Source organism: Leptinotarsa decemlineata, unplaced genomic scaffold, assembly GCF_025532065.1.
Source record: "Leptinotarsa decemlineata unplaced genomic scaffold, Ldec_3_MD MMD2_tig00003348_RagTag_RagTag, whole genome shotgun sequence".
NCBI lineage: Eukaryota > Metazoa > Arthropoda > Insecta > Coleoptera > Chrysomelidae > Leptinotarsa > Leptinotarsa decemlineata.
Genome location: NW_027412588.1, coordinates 3,727,305 through 3,753,556, shown reverse-complemented (window position 1 = coordinate 3,753,556; position 26,252 = coordinate 3,727,305). Strand labels below are relative to the sequence as shown.

The 26,252-nt window shown below is 35.0% G+C and overlaps 1 protein-coding gene across 4 annotated transcripts in view; it reads left to right on the top strand.

Moving 5' to 3' along the window:
- The window catches only part of LOC111511334 (uncharacterized oxidoreductase YjmC), an 87,387-nt gene that overhangs the window by 24,536 nt on the left and 36,599 nt on the right, over positions 1–26,252 (top strand). For all 4 annotated transcript variants that reach the window (XM_074178123.1, XM_074178122.1, XM_074178120.1 and 1 more), the window contains 3 exons: positions 9,409–9,585; positions 22,404–22,559; positions 24,463–24,651. In XM_074178123.1, the coding sequence (XP_074034224.1) occupies positions 9,429–9,585; positions 22,404–22,559; positions 24,463–24,651 (502 nt within the window). In that variant the 5' untranslated portion in view covers positions 9,409–9,428. The remainder of the gene's footprint in view (positions 1–9,408; positions 9,586–22,403; positions 22,560–24,462; positions 24,652–26,252) is intronic.

The window sequence follows — 26,252 nt, the reverse complement described above, 5'->3', positions numbered from 1 at the left end:
AATTACCTGTACCTCTACATCTCGTACCTGCTCAGTTATGATTACCTAAAGCATATTGCCTCAAGAAGAATTAAAAATGATTAGCTGAAAAAACAATTATATCAAGCAAAAAAACTTGAAATGAAATAATAGTGAAATAAAATACAAGTAAACATAGGACAATTGGACGAAAAATAAAAATAAAAAAGTTAAGAGATTCCAAGCCAAGTTACTTCACGATGTTTCGATTGTTAGAATCCACAATTGTCTTCGAGTGATGACTGGACTAATTCCTCAGAGAAATGACTATTTATGGGCCATTCGAGTCTTTTCACTTATCTCCGCTTTCCTTTTTCCGCTTCACTTTAGTAGAAGATGACCGTTTGGCAGGAGATGGCCATTTTTTGCTTAATTATGGGTTTCCATATGTTGCGTATATCTACGCTAGCTTGGCTGAATACATTGATGGACAACATGTATGCGGCTTCTTTGAATTTCCTTCTAAAAGGTTTTCTCTCTGTGTATGATCTCAGCTTGAGACCACTCGATGTTATGTTGATGGGTCCAAACATGCTCTGCTATTCCTGATTTACTGGTTTCCCCTCGCTGTTTTTGTTTCTTGTGCTTGGTAATGCTAAAATTCAATGGCCTCTTAGTTTCATCGATATAGGATTTACCGCACTCACAGGGTATCCGGTAAATGCAATTCTTGGAATCACAGTCCGCGTTTGGTGGCCAGGTTTTCGTGAGGCTGCTACGGAAAATGTTTCCGGATCTGAAACAGGTTCTGATGTTGTACTTGGAACCAATTCTTCTTATCCTTTCCGATAATACTCTGATATAGGGAAGTGCAAGCACTGGTTGTGACTGCTTCTCTTCCTTACGAGGCTCCTGCTGTCTTCAAAGAAAGCGACAAGTTTTTTTTCTTAATGAATAAAAACCAAATAGTTGAGCTTCATTGTTTTATTTTCTGCATTTGATAACTTGATGCAAGAGTACCTAAGTCATCACAAGTCTGTTATCATTTTTTCCCACCTTCTTCTTGCAGAATATCAGACTCTGTACAACAATGTTTTTCTGGAGAGAATAGTAGATGTTCTTCACTTCTTTTTTTGATGTTATTACATTTTTTGGATCTTTCATGGTATTCGCGTAATTTTCAAATTTAAAAAAACAAAAGTTTCTGCAAAAGTCCGTAAATTCTTATATCAGCTTCAAAATGTATCAGTTTATGAACATAAACATTTACAAATATAAATTTCAGAGAGACTTTGTACAAACAATACAGTAAACTGTTTGCATATTGATTAAATTCTCAACACAATTTCTTTGTTGACAAAATCCTTAGTGCAAATTGTTAAAAAGTTGATGTATACTGGTTTATGGAGAGGCTTTGTTATATTACCAGTGTCAAGGCAGCCATGGATTTCAGCCACGAATTGATGGAATTTACCGCTAACGCAGAGGCCACCGTTACTCGTTGAAACATACCTATAGGTATGAAAATTCATGACTAGCCATGAAAATTTGCTTTTTAGAGCATTCATACCAGTTATGAAAACAGTGAAGTGAAATCCAATTTCACCTATACCCGTAATTAAAATAATAGAATACACCTTGTTTTATGAAATTAATAGATATCAATTTGAAACATTATATTATTGCATGAAACAATAGTATTCAGCATATCTTATAACTTCTACATATGCCTTTATTTTGTAGCGGAAAACTCTATCACCTGTGTAGATATGTTTTCAACAAATAATGACATTTAGGATATTTCAGATCACCTATATAGGGTACGTGGATTTGTTCCGGAAAATTACACATACTGCAACCTTTTAGTCATTTCAATTTGAAAAATTATACCTCTCGAATGATGAACGTTGCTAGGGATATTTTTACATCAAACAACATGGCGTATTATATTAAATACCTACAGTGTGTTCGATTTCAAACTGCAACACCCTGTTATTTTGGAACCCATGAACCGATTTTGAAAAATAAAAATTTCAAATTATAGTACTCGACAAGCTTCATTCAAAGATGTTGATAGATATGGATTTTTCTTATGTTCAAGGCCTACTATGACTTGCTCAATGGGTCAAAATTTTAAACATTTGTCTCAACCCGGTGACAGATTTTGGCAAAATTCTCATGATTTAGATCAATAAGCCAGACACTGTTTTTCATAGCAGGCTTTGAAATTGATATAGTAATTCTTAAAGCTATCGGCGAAGTCAAAGGCCAAAACAACCAATACAAAGAAATAATGCGGGTACAAATTAGTCCACGTGGACTGAAGAATTGGCGGTTCGTATTGGATAATTTTTACTAACCGAGTTTTATGATTGGTTCTAAAGTCATAAAATTAAATTTGAAGTCATGTTACGGTGACCAATAGAATGTGAGGATACTTAGACGAGTCGTGTTGTCAATGTTCAGTTCAGGAACTGATCGCGATTTGAGGGTTGAAATTCGACACTGGTGAAGTTATAATTATTTAAAACGTTTGTTAGTTGTTTGAAATGTGACATCGTTGGACAAGCACTAATAGTAATAACGAGTGTGATAAAAACGCAGACTTTTTCCTGTGTAGTGAATCCAATAGCGCTGGTGAACAATGCTAAAAAGAGATACCAGCGAATGAGATTCGGATGCATTTGAGTATTGAAACACAGAGAGTATGTTTCAATGTATATAAGAAACTATTACAAGCAACATCAGATTTGACCGAAATTCCTTTCTCAACTGTACGTAAAATAGTCAAGAACAAACCTTATGAACGCAAGACGCGATTTGATGCGGGATTACCAAAACCTTTAGATGTTCATCTAATAAAATTATTAAAAAACAATATACGACTGTTACAAAAGCAATGAGATTCCTACAATTGAAATCATAAGGAAGAAATTGAATACTTCCGGTCATAACGTGAGATGCTGTGACAAAACTCTTCAGAATTAGATAAAGAAACTAGGATTTAAATTTAAAATAATAAACAAACGTCAAGCAGTTATGGAAAGCACAAGAATAGTGGAATTGCGTAACAAATACTTAGAACAAATAACTAAATATAGACAAGAACAATGGCAAATTTTCTATTTGGACGAAATTTGGTATGACACGACACAGTTACGAAAGGGTGGACTGATGGTTCGAGAATGTGTACGCCTAACAAGCCTGCAAACAAAGGATCGCGACTAATCATTGTGCATTGCGAAGGAGGTAAAGGATGGGTTCCCAATTCTTTGAAATTATGTGAAAAAAAACTTGAGGACGGCAATGTTGACTATCATTGTATCAGACAATTGAATGATTTGGAAACGGTACATTGGTAAGCTGAGAGTGAACAACATTTACAGGAAAGATAGAAATGATTTTAACAAAATACTGATCATGATCTAAAATCGACAGTTTCAATAATTCTAAGGTTAGATTCAACGGTGAATATGAATATCGCTAAACTTCCATATTTTGAAAAGAAAAATGTGTAGTGTAAGTGATAGAATACAAGAAGGAGTTCAATTTGGTGGTTAATAATAAGGTTTGTTACTGGAAAACACTCTAGACTCAATAAAAGTAATGCTAGTAAGAGTCCAATAAACAAACTTCAACAGATTCAATGATATGGAATAATAATCGACATCAATTATTAAATTGATGGCTGTAGCCGTTACTACGTGCTACGAGATCATCATGAAGAATGGGAAATGGAAGTTTCTATGTTTTATTTGTGAGTAACGTTACTACAATTCCTTATAGGACGCAACTGTACTATCGTTAGTTACAAATAAAGGTTTAAAAAAAACAGAAAATTTCATTTCTTATTTTTCCTGACATCAATTATGTTTTCAAAAAGTGTAATAATTGAAAACTCCATGTATGTGACCTATTTCTATCATACCTATTTTTGCTCGCTCTGGAGAATTCCAGTTGAATTCCTGAAGAACTTTCAGAATCATTACTTTATCTACCTGTCACTTATTTTCGTAGTACACGAATGTTTTCTGAAGAAATCGATTCTCATGAACACGCCAGCATCCAAAATTTCTAATTCAATAACATTCTCTCGCTGTAGTGAAACAGATTCAGTTTGTGTCATGTAATCGATTAGATGTCATATAAAATATTGCAAGCGGCAACTTTATTTCGGGAAACTAGTGCTCGTATTCATTTCATGTCATATCACATTAACGTTCTCTTTATTAAGTTTGGTATCAATTCATTGATCGAACGTAAGAAGTAAACGATTTAGAGAAGTGGAAGAATTGATTCACAAAAAAAAATATGGAAAATCAAATCGTACAAGAAAATTTAGTTATGATGTAATGAAATGAAATAGAAAAGAATCACATTTCAAGATTCAACGTACGTAGCTACTGCTCTTCTATGGCAATGAACTTCTGGAATGATGACTCAATATTTCAGAAAAAACAGAGGAGATAGAAAAAGATATCAAAAAACAAAAAAAAGAGATAAGAAAGAAAAGAAAATTTCAACTGCTCTCTACATTTTGTTTTATTTATTTTCGCGAAAACTTTTTCAACCTTCATTCAAATACGGTCCTAGATAAATATAGAAATGGACCATCGCCTCATTAACTGGTAAGCATAAATGTAGGATTTTTGTCGAAAAAATGGGTTTTTCATCTTGAGATTGAAATCGTCCTTTCGCCATACATAAGGTTTGTTCTGGTTCTAACATCCGGAATTGTTTGGAAACAGCGCAAGACAGGATGCGTACTAGTAAAAAATCTCAAACAGTCCGAAATAGTCTCGGACACTTGTTTGAACCAGAACGCTTATGAGCAGACCATTGTGCCACCTATCGTATATATGAAGATACATGAAGAGATGAAGACGAGAAAATACTATTGATCATGTCCATTTTGTTATCATATTGAAGAAAAGAGAATTGAAACAGAAGACTTTCAGGACAGTGATTGGAAACCGATGAGTCACCAAGACAATTCCTAAAGGCAAAAACCCACTAAAAAATACCATGGTCACTGTATGGTGGTTGGAGGCTGATGTGATTCACTATAACTTTATGCAACCAGGCCAAACCATTACAACAGAGTCCTATGGTGAGTAAATCGATAAAATGTACCGAAAATTTTTATGCTGACAGAAGTAATCGACTTTGGTTACGTTGGCAAAAAAGCACTGATTCAAATAGTGCTTATTTCGGACAGTCGGACCAAATTTTGGACCAACCTAGTAGTTATTGAGATATTTCTAAAAATAAAAAGCTTTTTTTTTTGTTCAAATAAATTGTTACTATCTTTTGAACAATTTGTTAGACGATTTGTTTCAAAGTAAAGTACTTTGTGTGAAATTATGAATCATATGAAACCATAATCATACTTTGCTAAGAAGATGACTTGCAATTTGGTTGATGCGATAGCGGTCCAGTGAGTTGACGTAGAAGATGAAAGACTACACAACACAACAAAGTTTTTGTTTCGGGGTTGAAATTAGATGATTTTAATGTATTTCCACGTGTTAAAACCGAAAGTGACCATAAAAATTATATATTAGCTCTTGTTTTCAAGATATAGTATCATTATATTATATATATGTATATTGAGTTTTCAACAAATGAAATATTTCATCACCAACAGTTGGTACACATGTTTGTTTACATAACACCCCTCTCATCAGCTGTTCTTAAGTAGTAAACATAACCTATGTGAGTTTGTCAATTGTACGCACGTGGTTGCTATTGAAATTATCGTGTGAAGTTGATTTTTAAATTAATTTAAGTGCTGATCTGAAATGCCTCGAAAGTGTGTGAATTCTGTCGATAGATTTTGCTATATATGTGGTGAAATAACATTTAAGGCTCAGAAACGTAAAATGACACCTATCGTTAAGACAGCCTATGAACATTATTTTGGTGTGAAAGTTGGGGACCAAGATAAATCATGGGCTCCTCATATATGTTGTAATTCTTGTTCCGTCATATTGGGAGAGTGGCTGAAAAATAAAAACCGGGCAATGGCTTTTGCAGTACCTATGGTTTGACGTGAGCCTACCAATCATACAGACGACTGTTATTTCTGCTTAACTCCTCCCATTAGGCAAGGTTTATCTATGAAGAAAAGAGGAACGGTTAAATAACCTAATCTCCCATCTGCTCTTCGGCCTGTACCACACTCAGACAATTTGCCAGTCCCTTCTCCACCCCAAAACTATGAAATTTTAGAGGAAGGTGATGAAGACTGTTTAGAAGGAGCAACCCATCCTTCTACATCCTATGACCCTGATTTTGAGGTAAGCGATAGGTCTAGTGATCCGCACAGAATTAGTCAAGCAGAGTTGAGTGACCTTATAAGAGATCTTCGCTTGTCTAAGGAAAAAGCTGAGCTGTTAGGGTCAAGACTACAACAGTGGAATCTTCTAAAACATGATGTGAAAATATCTCAGTATAGACAGCGTCAAAAAGATTTGCTTCCTTTTTTTGAGAAAAAAGAAAACCTCGTAGTTTGTTCTGATGTTAATGGTTTGATGGACTGCTTGAATTTGGATCACACTCCATCTGAATGGAGACTGTTTATAGACTCTTCAAAACTAAGCTTAAAAGCTGTACTTCTGCATAATGGAAATCAGCTACCCTCTATTCCTATAGGTCATGCAGTTCACATGAAGGAAACGTATATAAATATGAAAACACTTCTCCAATCAATCAAATATGAACAACACAAGTGGCACATCTGTGGTGATCTGAAAGTCATTGCTATTCTCCTAGAAATGCAATTAGGGTTCACCAAGTACTGTTGTTTTTTGTGTCTGTGGGACAGTCGGGATAGAAAATCTCACTATAAAAAAATTAACTGGCCTACACGAGACCTAAACCCTAATGAGAAAAATGTAGTTTACGAGCCTCTTGTAGATCCTAAGGATGTTCTCCTTCCCCCATTACATATTAAGTTGGGACTAATGAAAAACTTTGTGAAGGCCATGGACCAGGAAGGACAAGCTTTTAAGTACTTGAGAGCAAAGTTTCCCAGGTTGAGTGATGCTGAAGTCAAGGAAGGCATCTTTATTGGGCCTCAAATCCGTGAAATCGTAAATGATCCTGCTTTTGACATGATTTTAACAGGAAATGAAAAAAGAGCCTGGGAAGCCTTTAAGGGGGTTGTACATGGGATTTTAGGTAACAAAAGAGATGATAACTTCACAGCATTGGTTGAAGAGCTTCTTCAAGCTTACCACCAACTTGGATGCAACATTACCTTAAAAATTCATTTTCTTCACTCTCATCTTAATTTCTTCCCACAAAACTGTGGAGCTGTGAGTGACGAACATGGAGAAAGATTCCATCAAGACATTGCCTTTATGGAACAGAGATATCAGGGCCGTTGGAATGAAGCAATGCTTGCAGACTACTGCTGGTCTGTGTGTAGGGATGCTCCAGAAGTGTTTTATAAAAGACAAGCTAAACGACAGCGATCTTACAATGAATCGGATGGACTTAATTGAAATTTGGTGGTACAAACTTCTTTTATTTTTCAAAACACTAAGAATAATGTTTTTTTTCATTAATTTTGTACTTAAAATATTCTAAAAGAAACATAACAATATTGTTTTATGTACTTTCACTTTTCACGTATAGTATAACTACTCTTTAAGATTAAGTACTGTGTATCTCAAAAACCAGAGCTAATAAAAATTTTTCATTGTTATTTTCGTTTTTATCACCCCAAAATTAGTAGAAATTGACTAATTTAGTGTAGGAAACATTCAAAAAATATTTTTTTTGTTGTGTTGTGCTATTAATTAAATCTTCACCATTATAGGATTTCGAAAACGATGAGAGATAGAGAATCAAATAAATGGACTCATGTTCTTTCGGGTCAGATATTATTACTCAAAAACAAGAACAATCACAAATAAATATTACGGATAATATTTATTCTAATCTTTTTCGAATTGAGCTCCTTGTCTTGTTATCTGGTGCGTTTTAGGAATGAACAATATGAACATCCTCCCACTTTTTTGGTTTGTACTGAAAGCAATTCTAGCATAGTCTGTTAAACCACATTTCGTATATAACGCAAGCGACTTATTCAGAAAGGGGCGATTTTCACCAAAATTAAAATCAGAATTTAACTTTTGAGATTTGGTAGATAAAATTATTACAAATGACATATTGAAAAAATACCATTTGAACACTGGAAACATTGTTCAAATATAAGAAAACATGTTAGAATTTAAGAAGAAAAAAATGTGTGTTCTGTTTCCAACAGTTTGTAGATAGCCAAAAGCCAGGGTTTGTAGAAATTCTTGATATGGTCATTATATGTAGTTTCAAATGCCAATTTGATCAAAACTTGGGCATACATTTGCTCATATATATATATATATATATATATATATATAATGCATATGTATATATATATATATTTATATATAATGCATATGTATATATATATATATATATATATATATATATATATATACATATGCATTAATGTATAAATTACTTCAGCTTTCTGCGCCGTGGCATTAGCTGAGTTAGTTATTGTTTTTCCGTCGGATATACAAAGATGACTGATTGTACAAGACAATTCAGGAGATACATACTAAAACATAAGACGGTAAAATATTCCTGTTGAAACATTAATAAATTCCTTGAAGTTTTGGTGAAACTTTCAAACTATAATCGTTATGCCCGGCACATGTGATTAAGCAGGTTGTAATACTTGACCATAAGGTTGCATAGAACTATTATAAACAGAATGACAATGACATTTGAAAACAATGTCTGTGCTTGCCACCCACTATTGCCCGTTATTATCTTTTACAGGATTGCCAACATGATAGGAAACTTCAAATATAGTGAATATGATACTTTGTTGATTGTTATATTTTTTTACTTTCAATAATATATATTATTGATAATATTCTCAAGAAAGAAAGTCACATCCAAAAGTAAAAGTGTAATATTAGATTTAATATTATGTTCTTCACTATTCAAGAATTTTCATAATTTTTCTTAATTAATGATATGAGGGGGAAAATTTCACTTCAGTGATTCAAACCAGTTTTTTTGTTTCATTTCACAGTCGGATCATTGCCTAATTTGGTAAAATTGGTGACGAGAATTTATTTTATCAACTTTCTTCACAACATTGTGTGGTTTTCTCGGGATATCATTCAACCAGAACTGTATGCTATAAATATTTTCACATTATTATTATTCCAAACTGATAGATACGATAAAATGGCCAATATGAATCATCAAACTATTCCTGCTTATCGATTCGCAGAAAGAAATAAACAAAACTCTTATCTCGTATGGAGCAGCTCTTTAAATGAATTTATTATTCAACATATTCAGGTATTGCTCCCTTCATTAATCTGAATATATATTGAGAATTGAAATTCTCAAGAAACAATAATATTTATTATCGTTTTACAGTTGTTTGAATTGTCGGAGCCATGGCCTCACCAGTGACAAAGCTAGCAAGAAGTGGACAGTTTCAGTTTGCTTTTCACCAGGCGTTGTCTGCATTGACATCATCCTGTATGAGTGTGATACATTCAGAAGTGCAGAAACTTTCGAGTAGAACTATGGCAACTCAACAAACGAAACAAGGTAAATAATTTTGACTAAAATATTCCATTTTATGTTTCATGACAATCAGCGAAAATTATTATACAGTATTTCCGGTATTTCCTAAATATTTGGAGAATTATTGCTATCGGGCATTTTATACGCACCCACGATTCCTTTATTGACTTTTTTTTCAACTAAATAATAAATTAAAAAAAAAATGCTGGAAATCTATTTTCGGAAGATTGTATGAAATGTATATTTGTTTTGCTTTTTGCCCTATTGGTTTTCTTTTCTCAATCAATGTACTATGAAAATTCGAGTTTCTCCATCGGAATTTCATAAATGGTAAGAGAAGGACTGTTGAATTGAGATAAAGTTTAGAGTGAATCGTACAAAAAATCGATTTTGGTTTATGTTTTGATTCATGGAATTCATAGAAAAATTCTAAATTAGATATTCAGCTCTATTTTATTTATCACATAGATAATTTTTTTTTTCGATTCACCACAAATACCGAAAAACTTTCAGAATATGTTCATAGAATTTTCAAAAGGTGACGATCGACTTAGATAACTCTCAGCTCGGGTTTGTATTTTTTGTTACAATTTTTTCATTAGCAAGTTTCAACACTTTTATGATCATCTGGTGAATTATTGGTTTACTTTACAATCTTTCAAGTTTCTAGGATTAAAACGAACCTTCCCCTCCCTATGTATCACGATTGGTTCACAAACAATTTTCCGACACTCTCAGAATTGAATTTAAATAAATAGCACAGCAAATAACTATAATTTGTTGATGTCAGAACTCTCAACTCCCAGTGAAGTTCTTTCCCACATCGTATAATCTGTAGAAGTTTCAGAAAAGTTTGAACTTTTATCTTTTGTCTCACCTCTCGTCATATAAGAAATAATTGGAAGAAGAGCAGAAGTGAGAAAAACAAAACCCTAAAAAGAAATTATGTATATGAAATATGTTCCATGAATGGGTTTTCAGAGAATATGGCCGACGAGAAACCCAAAGAGGAAGATCCATTTTCACGAAATATTTGCTTATAACACTAAACAAAGCAGAACAACAGTACCAGTACTTCAAATCTTGACCTTACCATTATGTACACCAAATAGGATTAGAAATGATTCATACTTTTCGTTATTGATTTGATTTATATACAGTGTGACCCATTTTTAATGGAAACTCCCCCCTGAAATTTGAATTTGTAAACCGATTTTGATAATTTTTATTTTGAAATGTCAAATACTGAAAGGTCTACCTTTCCATACTACGATATTTTTTCTTAGTCGAAAATCGGGATTTTTTGTTAGCGATTTTTTTTATTGAAAAAATCACTACGCCACTGGATTTAGAGTGCCTCTAAACAGCTGTGACCAAAATTTCATGAAAAAATATTCATTATTAACAAAGTTATGACAACTCAAAAATTCGGAAACTCACACAGCTAACAGTCACAAAAAATACCCTATATCAACAGATATAGCCATGAGAATATTTTTTTATGATTTCAACAACAAAGTGCCGCCAGATGAAAACAAAAATAAATAGCGTAAATATTTTTAATGAAAATAACGGAATTACATTCAAGTTTTCACGCAAATTAACTAAAACTAAGACCCAATATTTAAATTTAAATCTTAGTTGCCATGGAAGTGATATTACAGTTTGACACTTGTGGAAGATTCAAGTGTACTATTGTCAACAATATTCACCTTACAGTTCTTCGAATTATTTTGTGTCATGGCTGCAAGATTGAGCGTAAGAGAGAAAATTAAAATTGTACGCCTTTCGGGAGATGACGTTAGAAGTGCATGCTAGAGAGGTTTGTAGAGTATTTTATGAGAGACATCCAGATCGTCCTCGTATTAGCTGCGGTACGGTAAATAAAATAAATAAAATATTCAATGAAACTGGTGCAGTATCAAAAATGATGTTAAAAAATAATTCTGTACAAAGACGAGACAGGAATGATCAAATCTTTTTAGATTATTTCGGAAATAATCCTAATGCCAGTATAAGGAATGCCACTTTAGATTTGAATATTCCACGAGAAACTATTCGGAGATGTCTCAAGGCGAAGAATATTATACCTTTCAAGCAAAAATTTTTACACACACTTCAAGAAGGCGACGAAGCAAGACGCCTGGAATATTGTTTATTGCCAAGGGGAATATTTAAACAATAGAAATTTCCTAAAAAATATTTTATATACCGACGAAGCCACTTTCACTACAAATGGAGTAGTGTCATCACAGAATTGTCGCTATTGGATAGCGGATAATCCTAACTGGGTAATAAACTGTAAAAGCCAGTATTCCCAAAAAATCAACGTCTGGTGTGGGATATTGAACGAACGAATTATTGGTCCTCTCTTTTTTGAGGAAAACATTAATGCGCAAAGGTTTCTAGAATTTTTAAACACAGAGTTTTGGGATGCTATTCACGATCAATGAACGATCAAATTTAATTGTCCAGTTAGATGGGTGTTCAGTTCATTATTCCAGAGCTATGAGGCAATGGCTTAATGAACATTTTCTAAACCGATGGATAGGCCGTAGTAGTCCGTTTATAGAGTGGTCACCCAGATCTCCAGACCTCACAGTTTTGGACTTTTTTCTCTGGGGACTTCTCACACAAAAGGTTTACAAAAACCGCTCAAGAGATTGAAATGAACTTTGTGCAAGAATTCGACAGGTATGTGCAGATATTAGCCCTCAAGAACTAAGGAACGTAATCAGAAACATTTGTAAGCGCTACGACACATGTATCGAAATACATGGTGGATTAGTAGAGGCTACTAGAATATGAGTTAGAATTAATTGTTGCACTGAATCGAAACATTTCAATAATTAGTTATTAGTTACGTTTATTAAAATTTTTTGCTTCATTGTTAGTTGAATTGTGTGAATGTAATTCCGTTATTTCCATTAAAACTATTTACGCTATTTGTTTTTTTTTCATCTGGCGGCACTTTATTGTTAAAATCATAAAAAAATGATATATTGTGACTGTTAGCTGTGTGAGTTTTCGAATTTTTGAGTTGTCATAACTTTGTTAATAATGAATATTTTTTCATGAAATTTTGGTCACACCTATTCAGAGGCACTCTGAATCCAATGCGTTGTGATTTTTTCAATAAAAAAATCGCTAATAAAAAATCCCGATTTTCGGTATGCCCTGAAACTTTAATAAACATTTCAAATTTTGTCCCGAGGTAGACCTTTTAGTACTTGACATTTAAAAAAAAATTAACAAAATCGATTTACAAATTCAAATTTTAGGGTGGTGTTTCCATTAAAAATGGGTCACACTGTACATAGAAGTCATACCGTGATATTAGGTATCCACTTCTGATAGTTATTTTTATTGTGGTAAAATTCCCGAATAATGGGAAAGGCTTTGGCTTTCTACTTCTTCAACATTATAAAAAGGATGTGGGGAACTTCCAAAAAAAAGGAGGAAAGCAAGTTATTTCAAAATAAACCCTTCAGATACAAACTGAAAGAAAAAGCCCCTTAGAAACAACTACTTTCATATGAACATTGAATTATACGGAAAAAACTACTTTCAAAAAAACTACCCATATGTGGCCATTGAATTATACAAAATTTATCTTTTCCTGTTCATTTCCTAACGCTAAACAATATAGTATCTATATGCAAAAGATCAACATGGAACACTGCCATAAGATATCATCCTGTGAATGTTATCTGATCAAATTCCATAACGAATGTTTGGAGTACCAACTGAATAGGAAAAAGTAATATTTTTATAATTCAGTGTTCATATGAAAGTAGTTGTTTCGAAAGTATTTCGTCTTTCGTGTAATTCAATGTTTATATGTTTCGGTCGGTAGCCAGGCGGTTTGACGTGAGTGCTTTGTTCACTCACTCGAATTGACTGCCGTGTTGGTCGGTGGTTCAAGCCCTAGTCTGAACGATAGATTTTCACTTGCTATCGTCCAACCCGCGTTAGGAATCATACGTTAAAAGGTAAGACCTCGTTAATCCTTAGCTCGCACAAGTTTAGACTTCTGAGGGTTGTTGTTCGTAGGGTTGACGGAAAAAACAGATTTTAAAAACAGACATATTTTAGATTTTTTTAAGTAGATGTTTTTAGAGAGCTTTATCTTCCAGTTTGTATCCGAAATTAACTTCTATACGTAATCTATACAATAATTTTTTGTATAAAGATGAACAAGTAAAAAATCAAAACTCGTCTATTCCAAAAAATAATCTCTCCTAAAATGAATCCATTGACAGGATGAAGAAGTCAACGCCAGCTACTTTTTTCTTGAATATAGATTTTCATTTTTCATTTTTGTAGAGTAGGTAGTTTTTTTGTCTTCCTTGAGATCCCTATACTTGTTTTTAAACAACCCTAGAGCCGTAGGATACAAAATATGATGTTGTCATTAGACTTCTGGAGCAACCTCCAGACGCGACGTGAATCAACCCCACTGAATAAAGAGAGTTATGTGATCAACATATTTTAGGTACTTTAACTGTGATACGAATGTTATTTTTTAAGAATTAGTTGATACATAGCCAAGTATTGGTTCCATTCGAAATAATATCAGGGCCATAATAAAAAAACTAATCTGACCATAAAATTGCTGTAATTATAAAGAATAACGTGAAAAATTGAAATTCAACAAACATTTGCATTAAAGATCGAATAGATTTTTGATGGATTTTTCCATATTATTCGATAGAATTGTGAAATGAACAACTTAGAGAGGCTCGAAATTGCGACAGCCATGTTCATTTGAAGTGACTGATAACTGTGGGTAAGAGTAGAATTTTTTGATATTTTATTTCAGATAATTTTTTTTAATGGTTTTTGGATTTTCGATATTTTCAAAGTTGGATACATAAGTGACATATTTCCATACTGTACATTGATCACAATAACACTCAATTTTTTATAGGCGGGGCAAAAACTGAAAATTGCCACCCCCGCCGACTTATATTTATTTTTACCTTTATCATCTTTATAATTTCAGCTATCAGACAGATGCCCGCCAATTGATTGACATTTGGCCGTCCGAAAATGATGCATCCATCCCTGTTCTTTCTGTATTGAGCTTATTAATTTACAGGTATATAGACATGAACGTGTAGGATGTGTATTTTATGCACAGCACAGGATAGGATTCAAACTAAAAATATTGTAATAAAAATCAAATATACAGTTCATTTCTGTAATGTCCCCCCCTTTTATTTTTTGGACGGATCAACTCAAAAAATTTAAATTTGAGATAATGAAATTAATGAATGAATACTTTATTTTGAAGTGAAATTGACAGATGGAACTGTCAAGATGGCGTCTGGGCGACATCTGGAAAAAAAAATTAAACTTCAAATTCTAGGGTTGTGAAGTATTCGTCAGGAGCTTCAAAATGATGTATCACAAGACCCCCCTTTTGATTCAATTTTCTTTTCATCTGTCAATTTTACTTCAAAATAAAGTATACATGCATTAATTTCATCATCTCAAATTTCAAAAAATTTCAAAGTTCAAAAAATAAAAGAGGGAGGACATTAAAGAAATGCGCTGTATTAATACATATTGTGAATTGAAATTACAATTTTACTCTACTAACTTTTTGTTCAACAAACAAATAAATCTATGGCCTTGTCATGACTTAACTCGTGTGCAATTCGATTTTCTATCATTAAGATTGTGAGACTATGAGCGTTCTTGGCTCATAGAAGATAACAAATACTTTCTGATTAGTTTTAATTTGCCAGAACTTTGCTAATAACTTGCGAATGCAGTAGGAAGCATAGAGTAAATTCACAGGACAATACTAATATTAGGTAAAGCATCCTGCAAATCATGCGCATAAATCTGTTGCAAGAGATAGAACCCGTTATCCTTTTCTATATCACCAAATAAAAGTGGAGCTGGCTCTTTGAAAACTAACAGTTCCTAGCAGAATTCAACGGTGCTCAAACCCGCTCGTATTTTCGAGCCAGATCTACTTCATACTTTCGCATTTTCCAATTGACATTTTCAAAATATCAGTACCATTAAGAAAATCAAAATACAAAGTCAGCATGGTATAGCACATTCAAACCTCTTTTTAATTTCTGATATGATTCTATCAAACACCATCATTATTTCTTAAGAAAATGGTTGAACATGTTGGAGTGTCAGTAATTCGTCTTCACACATCTCATCGAAATGTTTTTACGTTTTGGAAGTTCTGAGCAGACCAGCAGACCATCCATTAGTGTAACTATATTTAAAAATATTCATAATACTCAAGAGATGACCTGCCTCGTTATAAGGCTTTCGCTACTTCTGGCAATTTCTTTCCTCAAGGACAGATCACAAGCACTACAGGAAAAACCTTAAGGCGCTCTAAGAGCGGTGCCTATGCGAAAGTAGTGATTACCATTGGATTTGAATCGCTAGAGATTATTATTATTTGGAAAAACGTTCTCAGGAAGTTTATTCCACATAACCGCAGTTCTCCTAATGAAAGATTTCTTAAACAGTGGAGTTCGAGGTGTAATAACACGATGAGCAGCCACCGTCGGTCGCGTATTTCTGATATGTATCGCTCTCAGTGGAATCAAATGTACCAAGTCACTTGAATACCTCCGGTGAAAGTATGTATAGAAGAGAGACAAATCTCCAACCTTTCTTCGATGTTCCAGACTATCAATGTTGCAAGAGATGTTCGTATCCATCAGGCGGATGGCTCTTTTCTGTATAGAATCCAGCAGCTTCAGGGTATACTTAGGGGCGGAGCTCCATACATGAGAACAATATACCAAAGAAATTCTGATTTGAGTTTTATAAAGCATCAAAAGTTTCCGAGTAGTGTACAGTTTTTTGGTTCGGAACAGTGTTCCAAGCTTTTGGGAAACAGCGACATGAATGTGGCGAGACATATTGGTGTCCATTTTAACCCCCATTCAACCTGACGTTATTATATCCGGTTTGGAGACATTTATTTTTTTGGAGAAAACCGATGCCTGGTTTTCTGTGGTACTGAATTGAACCTGGTTACTTTCACCCCAAATCCAAATTACTTCTAGATCCTCATTGAGATATGCAACCTCCTGCTGCCAGTAAAGATATGCATTAGTAGCCGATGTCCTGGAATCCAAATGAAATGACGAGACAAGTGTATTGTCGTCAGCAAAGCAATATATTGGATTCTTGATTTTTTCTAATAAGTCGTTGATATACGATATAAAGAGGGTTGGAGACAATAAGGATCCCTGGGGAACACCAGCGTCGATGATATTCATCGACGGCCTCTTGCAGGGATCGTTCTTTCAGAAAGCTGGAGAGCCATACACAAAAATGATCCGACAGCCTTACCATCGAAGTTTGGTCAGCAAACCCTCATGCTACACGGTCAAAGGCCAATATCTGAATCATCAACTGCCATTTTTTAAATGTTTTGACAAATTTCCTCTACTGTTTTTTCAGCAACTTTTATAAAATCAATGAAACTTTTTTATTTCACACACATTGCCACATATTAAATTACCTGACTCATTTGTTCAGCATGGGACACATCTGGAGTGACGTCGATCATTTGGATAGATACAATACAGCATCCATAACACAACGCCTCACAGGGCATAAGCCCCAGCTTGCCCCCCCTAGATACGGGCCTGCACTCACGTTACACCTGAGTGATTTCTGCGAATTGACCTTATTTGTTTTCATTATTTGCCATGTTTCATTATCCAGGAGTTCACTTAACTCACTATATGGTAGTATTTTTGTCATTTGTTATTTCTGTAATGTAAACAAGATAAGAGATGCCAACGTTTTGTTGAAAGGGGATTCAGTGTCAGTCAAATATTTATTCTGACAGTCGTACTTAGCGACTTCATTATCAGGATTTGGAAAAAATGAAACAAACGTGCATATTTGCTCATTATGCAAGAAACGAAAACAAAATTAATGTATATTTAATAAATTATAATAAAGAAGTATTGGTTATTAGATAAAAAATTATGAAGGTTGACGTTTTGTGCACATGTATATCTATGTAGATGTAGACTATATCTCGTAGTCGACTATATAAACATTTTTCCTCAAGTGAATCATCTAGTGCAGGGGTTCCTAACCTTTTTGCACCTGCGTACCACTTGACTTTTTTAGACCTAAATATGTTAATAAACGTATAATCTTTACTCTTCTAAAAGTGTTCAAAGTCTTTTTTAATTAAATTCCTGAGAAAACTTCATATTTAATAGTTAGATATTTGTTTATTTATAACATGCTTATAATAAAGGAGGAATAGAAAGATTAGAATGGTATTAATTTACAGTTTTATTTATTACCCATAAGTCAAAAAACCTACAAATAAAAAATTATTAGAAAGCAAAAAATTATTCATCATACAAAATATACTTTTATAGTCTTTAGTGCGAAACTTGTTGTTTGCCTGTGATTAAAATATCAACATTAAGAGTAATGGAACTTATCTTCACTCTTAAGTTCTCTTCAGACCTTATTCTGCTTCTATATTTATTTTTTATGTACAATAGTTCAGAAAATCCACTCTCACACAAGTAACTCGTAACAAATGGCATCAAAAACAGCAGAGCTTGCCGGAAGAGCAAAAGGTTCTCGGTTTTACATCCGATTCAGAAATAAGTTAAAGATTTCTCTTTAAAATAATATTTCATGGAACTATCTTCTGTAAGGTCGATAACATTTTCTTTTAGTTCCAATTCATTTGGTGAGGTTCCCGAAAAAAGATTTCTGATCCAGTCCACTTTTGAATAATCTTCAGAGAAATACTTCTTAAAGCTTTTTTTAAGGTCTTCCAAGTAAACAATGATATCTGCAACCACATGTGGCAGATGCAGATGGATTCTCCTCCTGTATATGTGAACAAAACAGGACCAACTTTTTGAGAAAGAAAGTTTTTGGCTTTCTACTACTCCATCTGATACAAAAAAATGGATGAGAGAATCTTCCAACTTTCTTTTGAAGGAGTTTATTTTGTCACTGGCTGTGAAGGCTGATTTGTTTGGTCCCTGAAGTCCCAAATTCAGTGTGTTGAGTTTGTCAAAAATGTCGGCTAGGTAAGCCAATCTTAACAAACATTCTTCATCAGAAAACAATTTTCTGATGTCATGATTTTTTTCACTTGAAAACATAAAAACTTTTGATCAAAGTTTAAAGAGACGGTTCAAAATTTTCCCTTCATTTTTGCTGCTAGCCCTGTCAATGTTCCTGATATAGCTTTTGTCACATCTGTTGTACACAAGCCAATACACTTGGACCAGGGAATGCCTTCTTTGAGCACATATTCATCAAATACTTTAAAAATGAGTTCAGCTGTGGTATTTGATTCAAGTGGTTTGCAGAAAAAAAAAACTCTTTCATCACCTCTGCATTATAATCAAATCGCATGAAAACAAGTAGCTGCGCCATGTTTGTAACATCAGTGCTTTCGTCAACTTGAAGTGTAAAATAAGTGCATTCTTGGAGTTTCAATGCCAGTTGTTCTTCAATATTATTAGACATATCGTCAATACGTCTTTTTACTGTGTTATTTGACAGTGGTATTTTTTAAATTTCTTTGGCTGCCTTTTCTCCCAACGCAGCTTGAACTATATCCACAGCAGCCGGCAGTAAAAGCGTCTCACCTATTGTGTGAGGCTTTCCATCCTTTGCAATTCTTAAACTAGCAAGGTATGACGCCTTTACCAAGTTAGTATTAGTATTGACAAACTTCGTCAAACATTGAGTTTCTTTCTTTGAAAAATTAGATTTCCTATTAAAAAAAATTCAATTGTCGCACCAATCAAATCAGGGTGCTCAGTATTTTGGTGTCGCATCAGTAAAGAAGGCTTCATGGATTGGTTCGAAAGTGTTTCAAGACATATAACACATTGAGGAATAGGAATGTCACAGGTTTCAGTCCCTGGCTTCACTATAAAACCGTAGTGGAAATAGCTTTCATCGTATTTACGATTGGCCGGTAATTTAGGTTTTTTAGCACAATCCTTTGAAGTAGAAGAGGACGTCAGAAATCGTTTCATAGTTCAGTTTTCTTATACGAAATCAGAATTAATAATTACAACACCTACTACGAACCTGTAATGCCAAGTGAAAGTAAAAGACAATCCTTTTGAAGACCCACAGGTAAAAAATGAAACACCCTTTGCTCAACAATTGTACTATTTCTTCTTAGGTAAAATTCCTAAACTGTTTTCTTATTTTATTACATAGTAATTATAAATTCCAATGTAATAGAAAAACAAAGATGTCAGGTCGTTCACTGGGTTATGGGTATTTCGTTTTTCTAGCGACCCTTGAGCTGAGTCATGTTTGCTATTAACAGCATGTTGCTCACACCACTCACGCGTACCACCTGAAACGTTCCCGCGCACCACTGGTGGTACGCGTACCACCGGTTGGGAACCCCTGATCTAGTGAATTTGTAGTGGAACTCAGTTACAATAATTGTTTTCTAATTATGTTCATTATATCGCTGTGAAATGATCATAAAAATATAGAAATTTGTTCGTTGCTTGAGAAATGTTGCTACTGCAACCCATGTTTCACTATAGCTTCCTCAGGCGTGTTCATACTGACTGAGTTCTACCTAATTACTGCTTCATATAATGTAGGTAGGTAGAATACCTTCCTTCTCCCTACTCAATGACTAACAATTTCACCTGAGTTCAGGTATAAACTAAGTGAAAATTTAAACATCATCCAAGAAAACTACTTAGTTTTTTTCACTTCCTGAAAATGCCATATTGGTTTGTGAAACGTGCATCTGAAAGAGTATTACAGTTCTGGCAATTGGAAAAATGCTTGAGGATCCACTTTTACCTCTAATTGTAAGAGAATTCACGAATTCATTGAATCCACATGTAATGAACTAATCACCAATTTCCACATTGAAAAACAAATGCAATAGTCATTTAGTATATTTTCAGAATTCCCAACTATATTAATTTCCTAGCATTCCGAAAGATTGAATTTCAAATCTATCTATATGTCACACTCGTGGTTGGAAGAAGGTTCTACCCGTTTGGCCAATATGAAGTTTTGGGCAGGAACTACAAATCAACTTATATATTTCTGATCTATCCGACACTGAAGAGTTGTATTCATTGTTTTTATACAATGGAAATTCAGATACCAAAGTATAACGCTTATTATCGTTTCTTGAATTGGGATAGATCTGGTAAATGGCTGTAAATCAAATAATCTAAAAGAGCAATTCGTTCACGCCAGTCTCGAATCACCTACACTATAGATGACTAACACCTATCAGAAAACAACTACTCCCCTGACTAATACCACGAAGGGCGTTGGGTTATATCGGACAGGTGTCAGTGCAGGATTCTTCACTGAAGTTATTTCATATGCTGTTGGCGATACAACTGCCAAAATCGATTTTCAATTATTGGAGCACACTTGCAGACCGGTTTCGAACTGTTTCGCCACACGTCAGTGCAAGGTAATGTCTATCATCAACACGAAGTCAATAATTTTCCATAATTGAGAATCGAATTCTTTTCAGAGTACCATTCTTTGAACTAGGCAAAAGCAAACGACAAATAACATGATTATCATCGTCCCATATGCCTGTGAACAAGGTAACCAACCACTTATCCGATTTTGCCCAATTCCTCGTGGTATTAGCCAGGGTACTAGTTGTTTTTCGATAGGTGTCAGTTCATTAACCCACAGTGTAGGTAATTTGAGACTGGCCTCAACGAATTGTTCTATTAGATAATTTGATAAAACTCAGTTCTCTCTCAAGTTCACTGTCAAGTTTAGACTGGACTATTGATAAAATTAATACTGAATATGATTTTTCAATTCACCTCAAACCACCAAAAAATGAAAACAAGCCATTTACTAACCCTTATTAAGAACATCACCGACATTTTAGAACCCATCTATTTTTTCACTGGAAGCGAAGGTGACAATCACCCCTAAATTATCTTCATTATTATTTCTCTTCTTAGTGGTTTTGTAAAGAATCACATTGACAAATTTGAATTCACTGGGTCCTTATTCATTACGTAATTGGCCAAATATACGAATTGCTGACCACCGGCATCCATACAAGAATAAAGACATTCAAACTTCGCGGTTCCAACCGTTGCAAGATCATTTATGTTGATGGCGATTACCCGCACCGAATCTACCGTGCGTAGTAGTTACTCGGTTTTAACCTACGTACCCACTAACTTACAGTTCTACATGTATTTGGTGTCGGACTTACCATTTGTATCTATATTTTTTAGTGGTTCCATCATAATAAAAGCTGATGATGTTTTTGAATATGGTTGACAATGTTTCTTGGCGAATATTACAGGTTCAGTTATTACCTGAAGACGATTGTGGATAACACTTAAAATAAAGAATGTTATTGGAAATACCTTTTCATTTTTTATTTATTTCTTTCATTTTTCCATTATTTATCTTTATTATTTTATTTTCATCAATACTGTTTGCATTTTATTGCAATTTATTGTTTTAACAATTCTTTTTCATTTGACGTCACAATCATTGTTTTCTTCACCAGTTGGTATTCACATTCCATTCATTTTTTTCTCGATGTTTATGTTTTTAAATTATCTTTGTCAATTCACTTTTCCAAATATTTAGGTTCTGATGTTTTTTTCATTTTTGATATGTCATTAAGTATTCATTCAAAACATACTAAAACAGTTTACAGTGAGATTTTCAATATAACGCTTAAAACTGTTGTAGATAAATTGTGATTGAATTTGTCAATGATTATTTGGAATAAAAAAAATCAATATCTTGAAACTATGGATTTCCCAACATTTTACAAATGGTTTTAACTGCAATTTATTTTTCAGGTGATGATCCAATTGTATGTCTGGATGAAGCTCGTCGCTTCATGGTGGATTGTTTCAAAGCTGTTGGGTGTAATCAAAATCATGCTGAAATAGTGGCGGAAAATTTATTAGCTGCCGATTACAGAGGACATTACAGCCATGGAATGAATAGATTAGGTAATGAACATACACAAATCCAGCAAGAATAACGTCAAACTGAAAACTTTCCTTCTCAAAACAAAATATAAAGTGAACGACCGAATACGTTGAAAAATGACATTGGTGCAACATCCAGTTTTATACTTTATAAGTAGAATTACCAACTAACTCATCTCATGAAACTTGAATACTGTCAAAATATGAAGTCATATTAGTTCGATAAGTACCCTTATTCTCCCTGTAGATACCATTAACGATATCATTATTTATATTTGTTTGTTCAATTTCAAGAGTTCACCAAAACCCATTAGAATATTAGAGATTCGTGGTCAATGAATTATTCCATTATGTTGATGCTCCGTTTCAGTATACATATAATGAATGGCCTGAATATTTTTTCAAACTATTGTACATAGAATATTGTGTAAAATGTCAGTACTGTGCGTGAATCGAATGTGAACGTATAAAATAAAATAAGTGAAAAAAAATATGTTAAACGGTTTCACTGAAATAATAATAATAATTCAGATAATGTACTAAAAACTAAAAAATAATATAATTTGGAAGGTCCTCGGTAGCAGTCATCATATCACTCTCCTCAGCCATATACGGTATTGATCAGATGAAAAAATAATAAAATCGTTGGACGAAGCGTAACCTGAGTAAATATGTTGAATACATACGCCCGACATTTCTTTACTTATTTTATTTTCAAGTTTTCGGTTTCTTATTTTCAAAGTGTACTTATCCTACTAGTCCAGCCCTGTCATTTGATATCCATGGTGTGGGGTGAAGGAAACTAAAACCCCCCAAAAGCAAAAGGAATCGTGCCGACAGCTGAGTGGCCGCAGGGTGATATGCGGTCAAGAACGATTCCCTTGGGGAACTGGGGGAAACCTCATTGTAATCAGCCTACCTGATTGCGGGGCTCTGCCAGAAGTGACCAACTCTTCCCTTGCTACTCGTGGAACACATGAACATGAAACAACATAAAAACAGAAACAACAAAAACCAATCCTGATGCTGGACAGAAGTGCTCACCTCAATCTTAGGCGGTGGCTGGGGATGAACAGAAATGTCCACCCCAATCTACCGCTTGGAATGAGGCTGGACATAGCAGATCATCTCCAAAGCAAGGACACTTCCTGTGGCGGGCGCCAAGAGCTCCGCCTTGAATAAAAGCTAGGAACCGGCTGCCCCTGCAGGAAAGCACCTCCACGGAGGGAACCCCAAGAAGGTTGAAGAAGCCGCGGAATGACAGTAATATCGCTATACCTTTCAAAACCTTCGCCGAGGCCACCGTAAGACACCTCAAGGTTGCCAAAGAAAGTATGTGTTTCAGCGAGTCTTGGCCTACACCTGCCAATATAAAGGAGATGTCTTCTAGTGACCTGTTCACCTTCCTGGAAATGACAGGATGGACGATGACCTAGGAGGACAACTCTTCGGGAGTCACATGTGGCCTAAGTGTTGTGTGTCTACACTCACCCTCCCTACTCTACAGATACCTACCTTTAATTTGCATCTTTTTCAAAGTGTACTTCTGTTCTACTAATCAAGCCCTGTCATTTGATTCCCATTTTGAGGTACATGTGATTCAATATGTAATTTGCCATTTTGTAGCTGCGACCATCTTGGTTTTACAATGATACGGAATTTATTAAATTGTATTGTCATCAAAACCAAATGTGTGTACCAAATAGCAGATCAATCTGTCAATAGAAAGAGAGTCGAACTTCAATTACTGAATTTGACCGAAACAGACAAACAGAGCAAGCTGAATAAAAATTGAACATTAAGCCAGTTCCATACAAAAACCAAACTCATTCCGTTTCCTCAATCAGGATCAGTATATAAGGATTATAAACAATAAGTAATTGTTTGTTGTCAGTGAATATTTTCATAGTTGATTTTTTTTCAGAAATGTATTTGAGAGATGTACAAGGTGGATTCACAAGTCCAAACGCAACATGTACTATTGAAAAAGAAACTATGGCCACCGCTGTAGTCGACGGCAATAACGGTTTTGGAGCAGTTATTGGTAAATTTTGCATGGATCTTGCTATAGAAAAGGCTCGCAAAGCAGGAATTGGAATGGTCGTAGCTCATCGTAAGTAATGCAATCTTTCAGAGTTGACTTAGTGTTGATGAGAATGGAAAATAGAACTGGAACCTCTGGCGTAGAATGAATCTAAAAAAAGCATTGTCCGTCAATACTATAACTGAAACACTCTTCTAGAGTTTTTGAATTCACATGAGTTTTCAATACTATGAATTATGAAAAAATTACTAGAATCAGTCGAATCATTAGTAACAATAATTTACCTGCTTTGTACCTGATGGTTACCAATTAGTAATCTCTAATAATCAACATTTGTGTTTATTATCATGAATACTTTCCATGTACGATGTACGATGTACTAAATTGGAGTCATCACATATAATAATGATAATAATAATAATAATAATAATAACTCGCTTCACCATCTTCTGGTCAAGCAAAAGTCCAAACAGGGTGGGTCACTTTCAGAAGGGGTATATTTCAGGGTGATTGCCTCAGTCCCCTTCTATTCTGCATCTCACTATTGCCATTATCCGTTGCGCTCAGAAACACTCGAGGGTATAACTGTGGCACCCCCGGAACTTTATGCCTCTGGAGAGAAGGATCTCCATCAGTCCTTGAGGGTGGTGGAAGAGTACACGCATGCTATCGGTATGAAATTCGGGATAGACAAATGTGCAATGGTTCATCTCAAAAGAGGACGATGCGGGGACTACGGAGAGGATGTGCAGCTCGTAGATGGAAGCATCCTACACCATCTGGATGCCGGAGAGACGTATACTTACCTCGGGGTGGAACAACGCCACTCACAAGAGGTAACTGCAGTGAAAAACTCTCTCCGCGGCAAGTATCAGCACAAACTTCTACAGATCTGGTCATCGGAGCTGTCGGGGAAGAACAAAGTTGCTGCAACAAATATGCTTGCCGTTCCAATCTTACTCTACTCGTTTGGAGTAGTGAAGTGGACTCGGGAGGAGCTGTATCAACTCGACGTAAGGACCCGAAAAATGATGCATCTCTATAGGAGTTTGCATCCCAAATCGTCCGTTCCACGGTTGTACTTCCCCCGACAACAGGGAGGTCGTGGACTTTTGAGTTTGGAGTGTCTACATGACAGAATGGTACTGGATACAGCCTGTAAAGTCGTCAGGAGTTCGGATCCCCTTCTCTGCATGGTCCGTGACCATGAGAGAGCAGGAATTGGAGCATTTCTCCTTAGGGCAGCTGCTCGAGCAGCTGATGAACTCGGTATAGTTTTCGACTCTGAACGAGGTGACTACAACTCTGTCACCGAGTTGGAACCCGTTCAGCAAAAAGCTCAGATAAAAGCCGCAGAGATCACCTCACTTCTGCGGAGACACAGGGATAAGCCAATGCATGGGTCTTCTTCAATAATATTGAAGACCTTGGCTTATCAAAGCGCCTGACGTTCGCTTTTCTCAGGTCGAGTGGGCTGAAGTCGGAAACTGAGGGGTTCATCATGGCTTGCCAGGATGGTGTCTTCAACACCTTAGTCTACCGCAGTCGCGTGATGGGTATAGGTGACACAAGGTGCAGGGCCTGCCGCGAGGCGCCCGAGACCCTAATGCACTTGCTATCAGCATGTCCAGCATATGCGGTCTCGGCCTATATCCATCGACATAACGCGG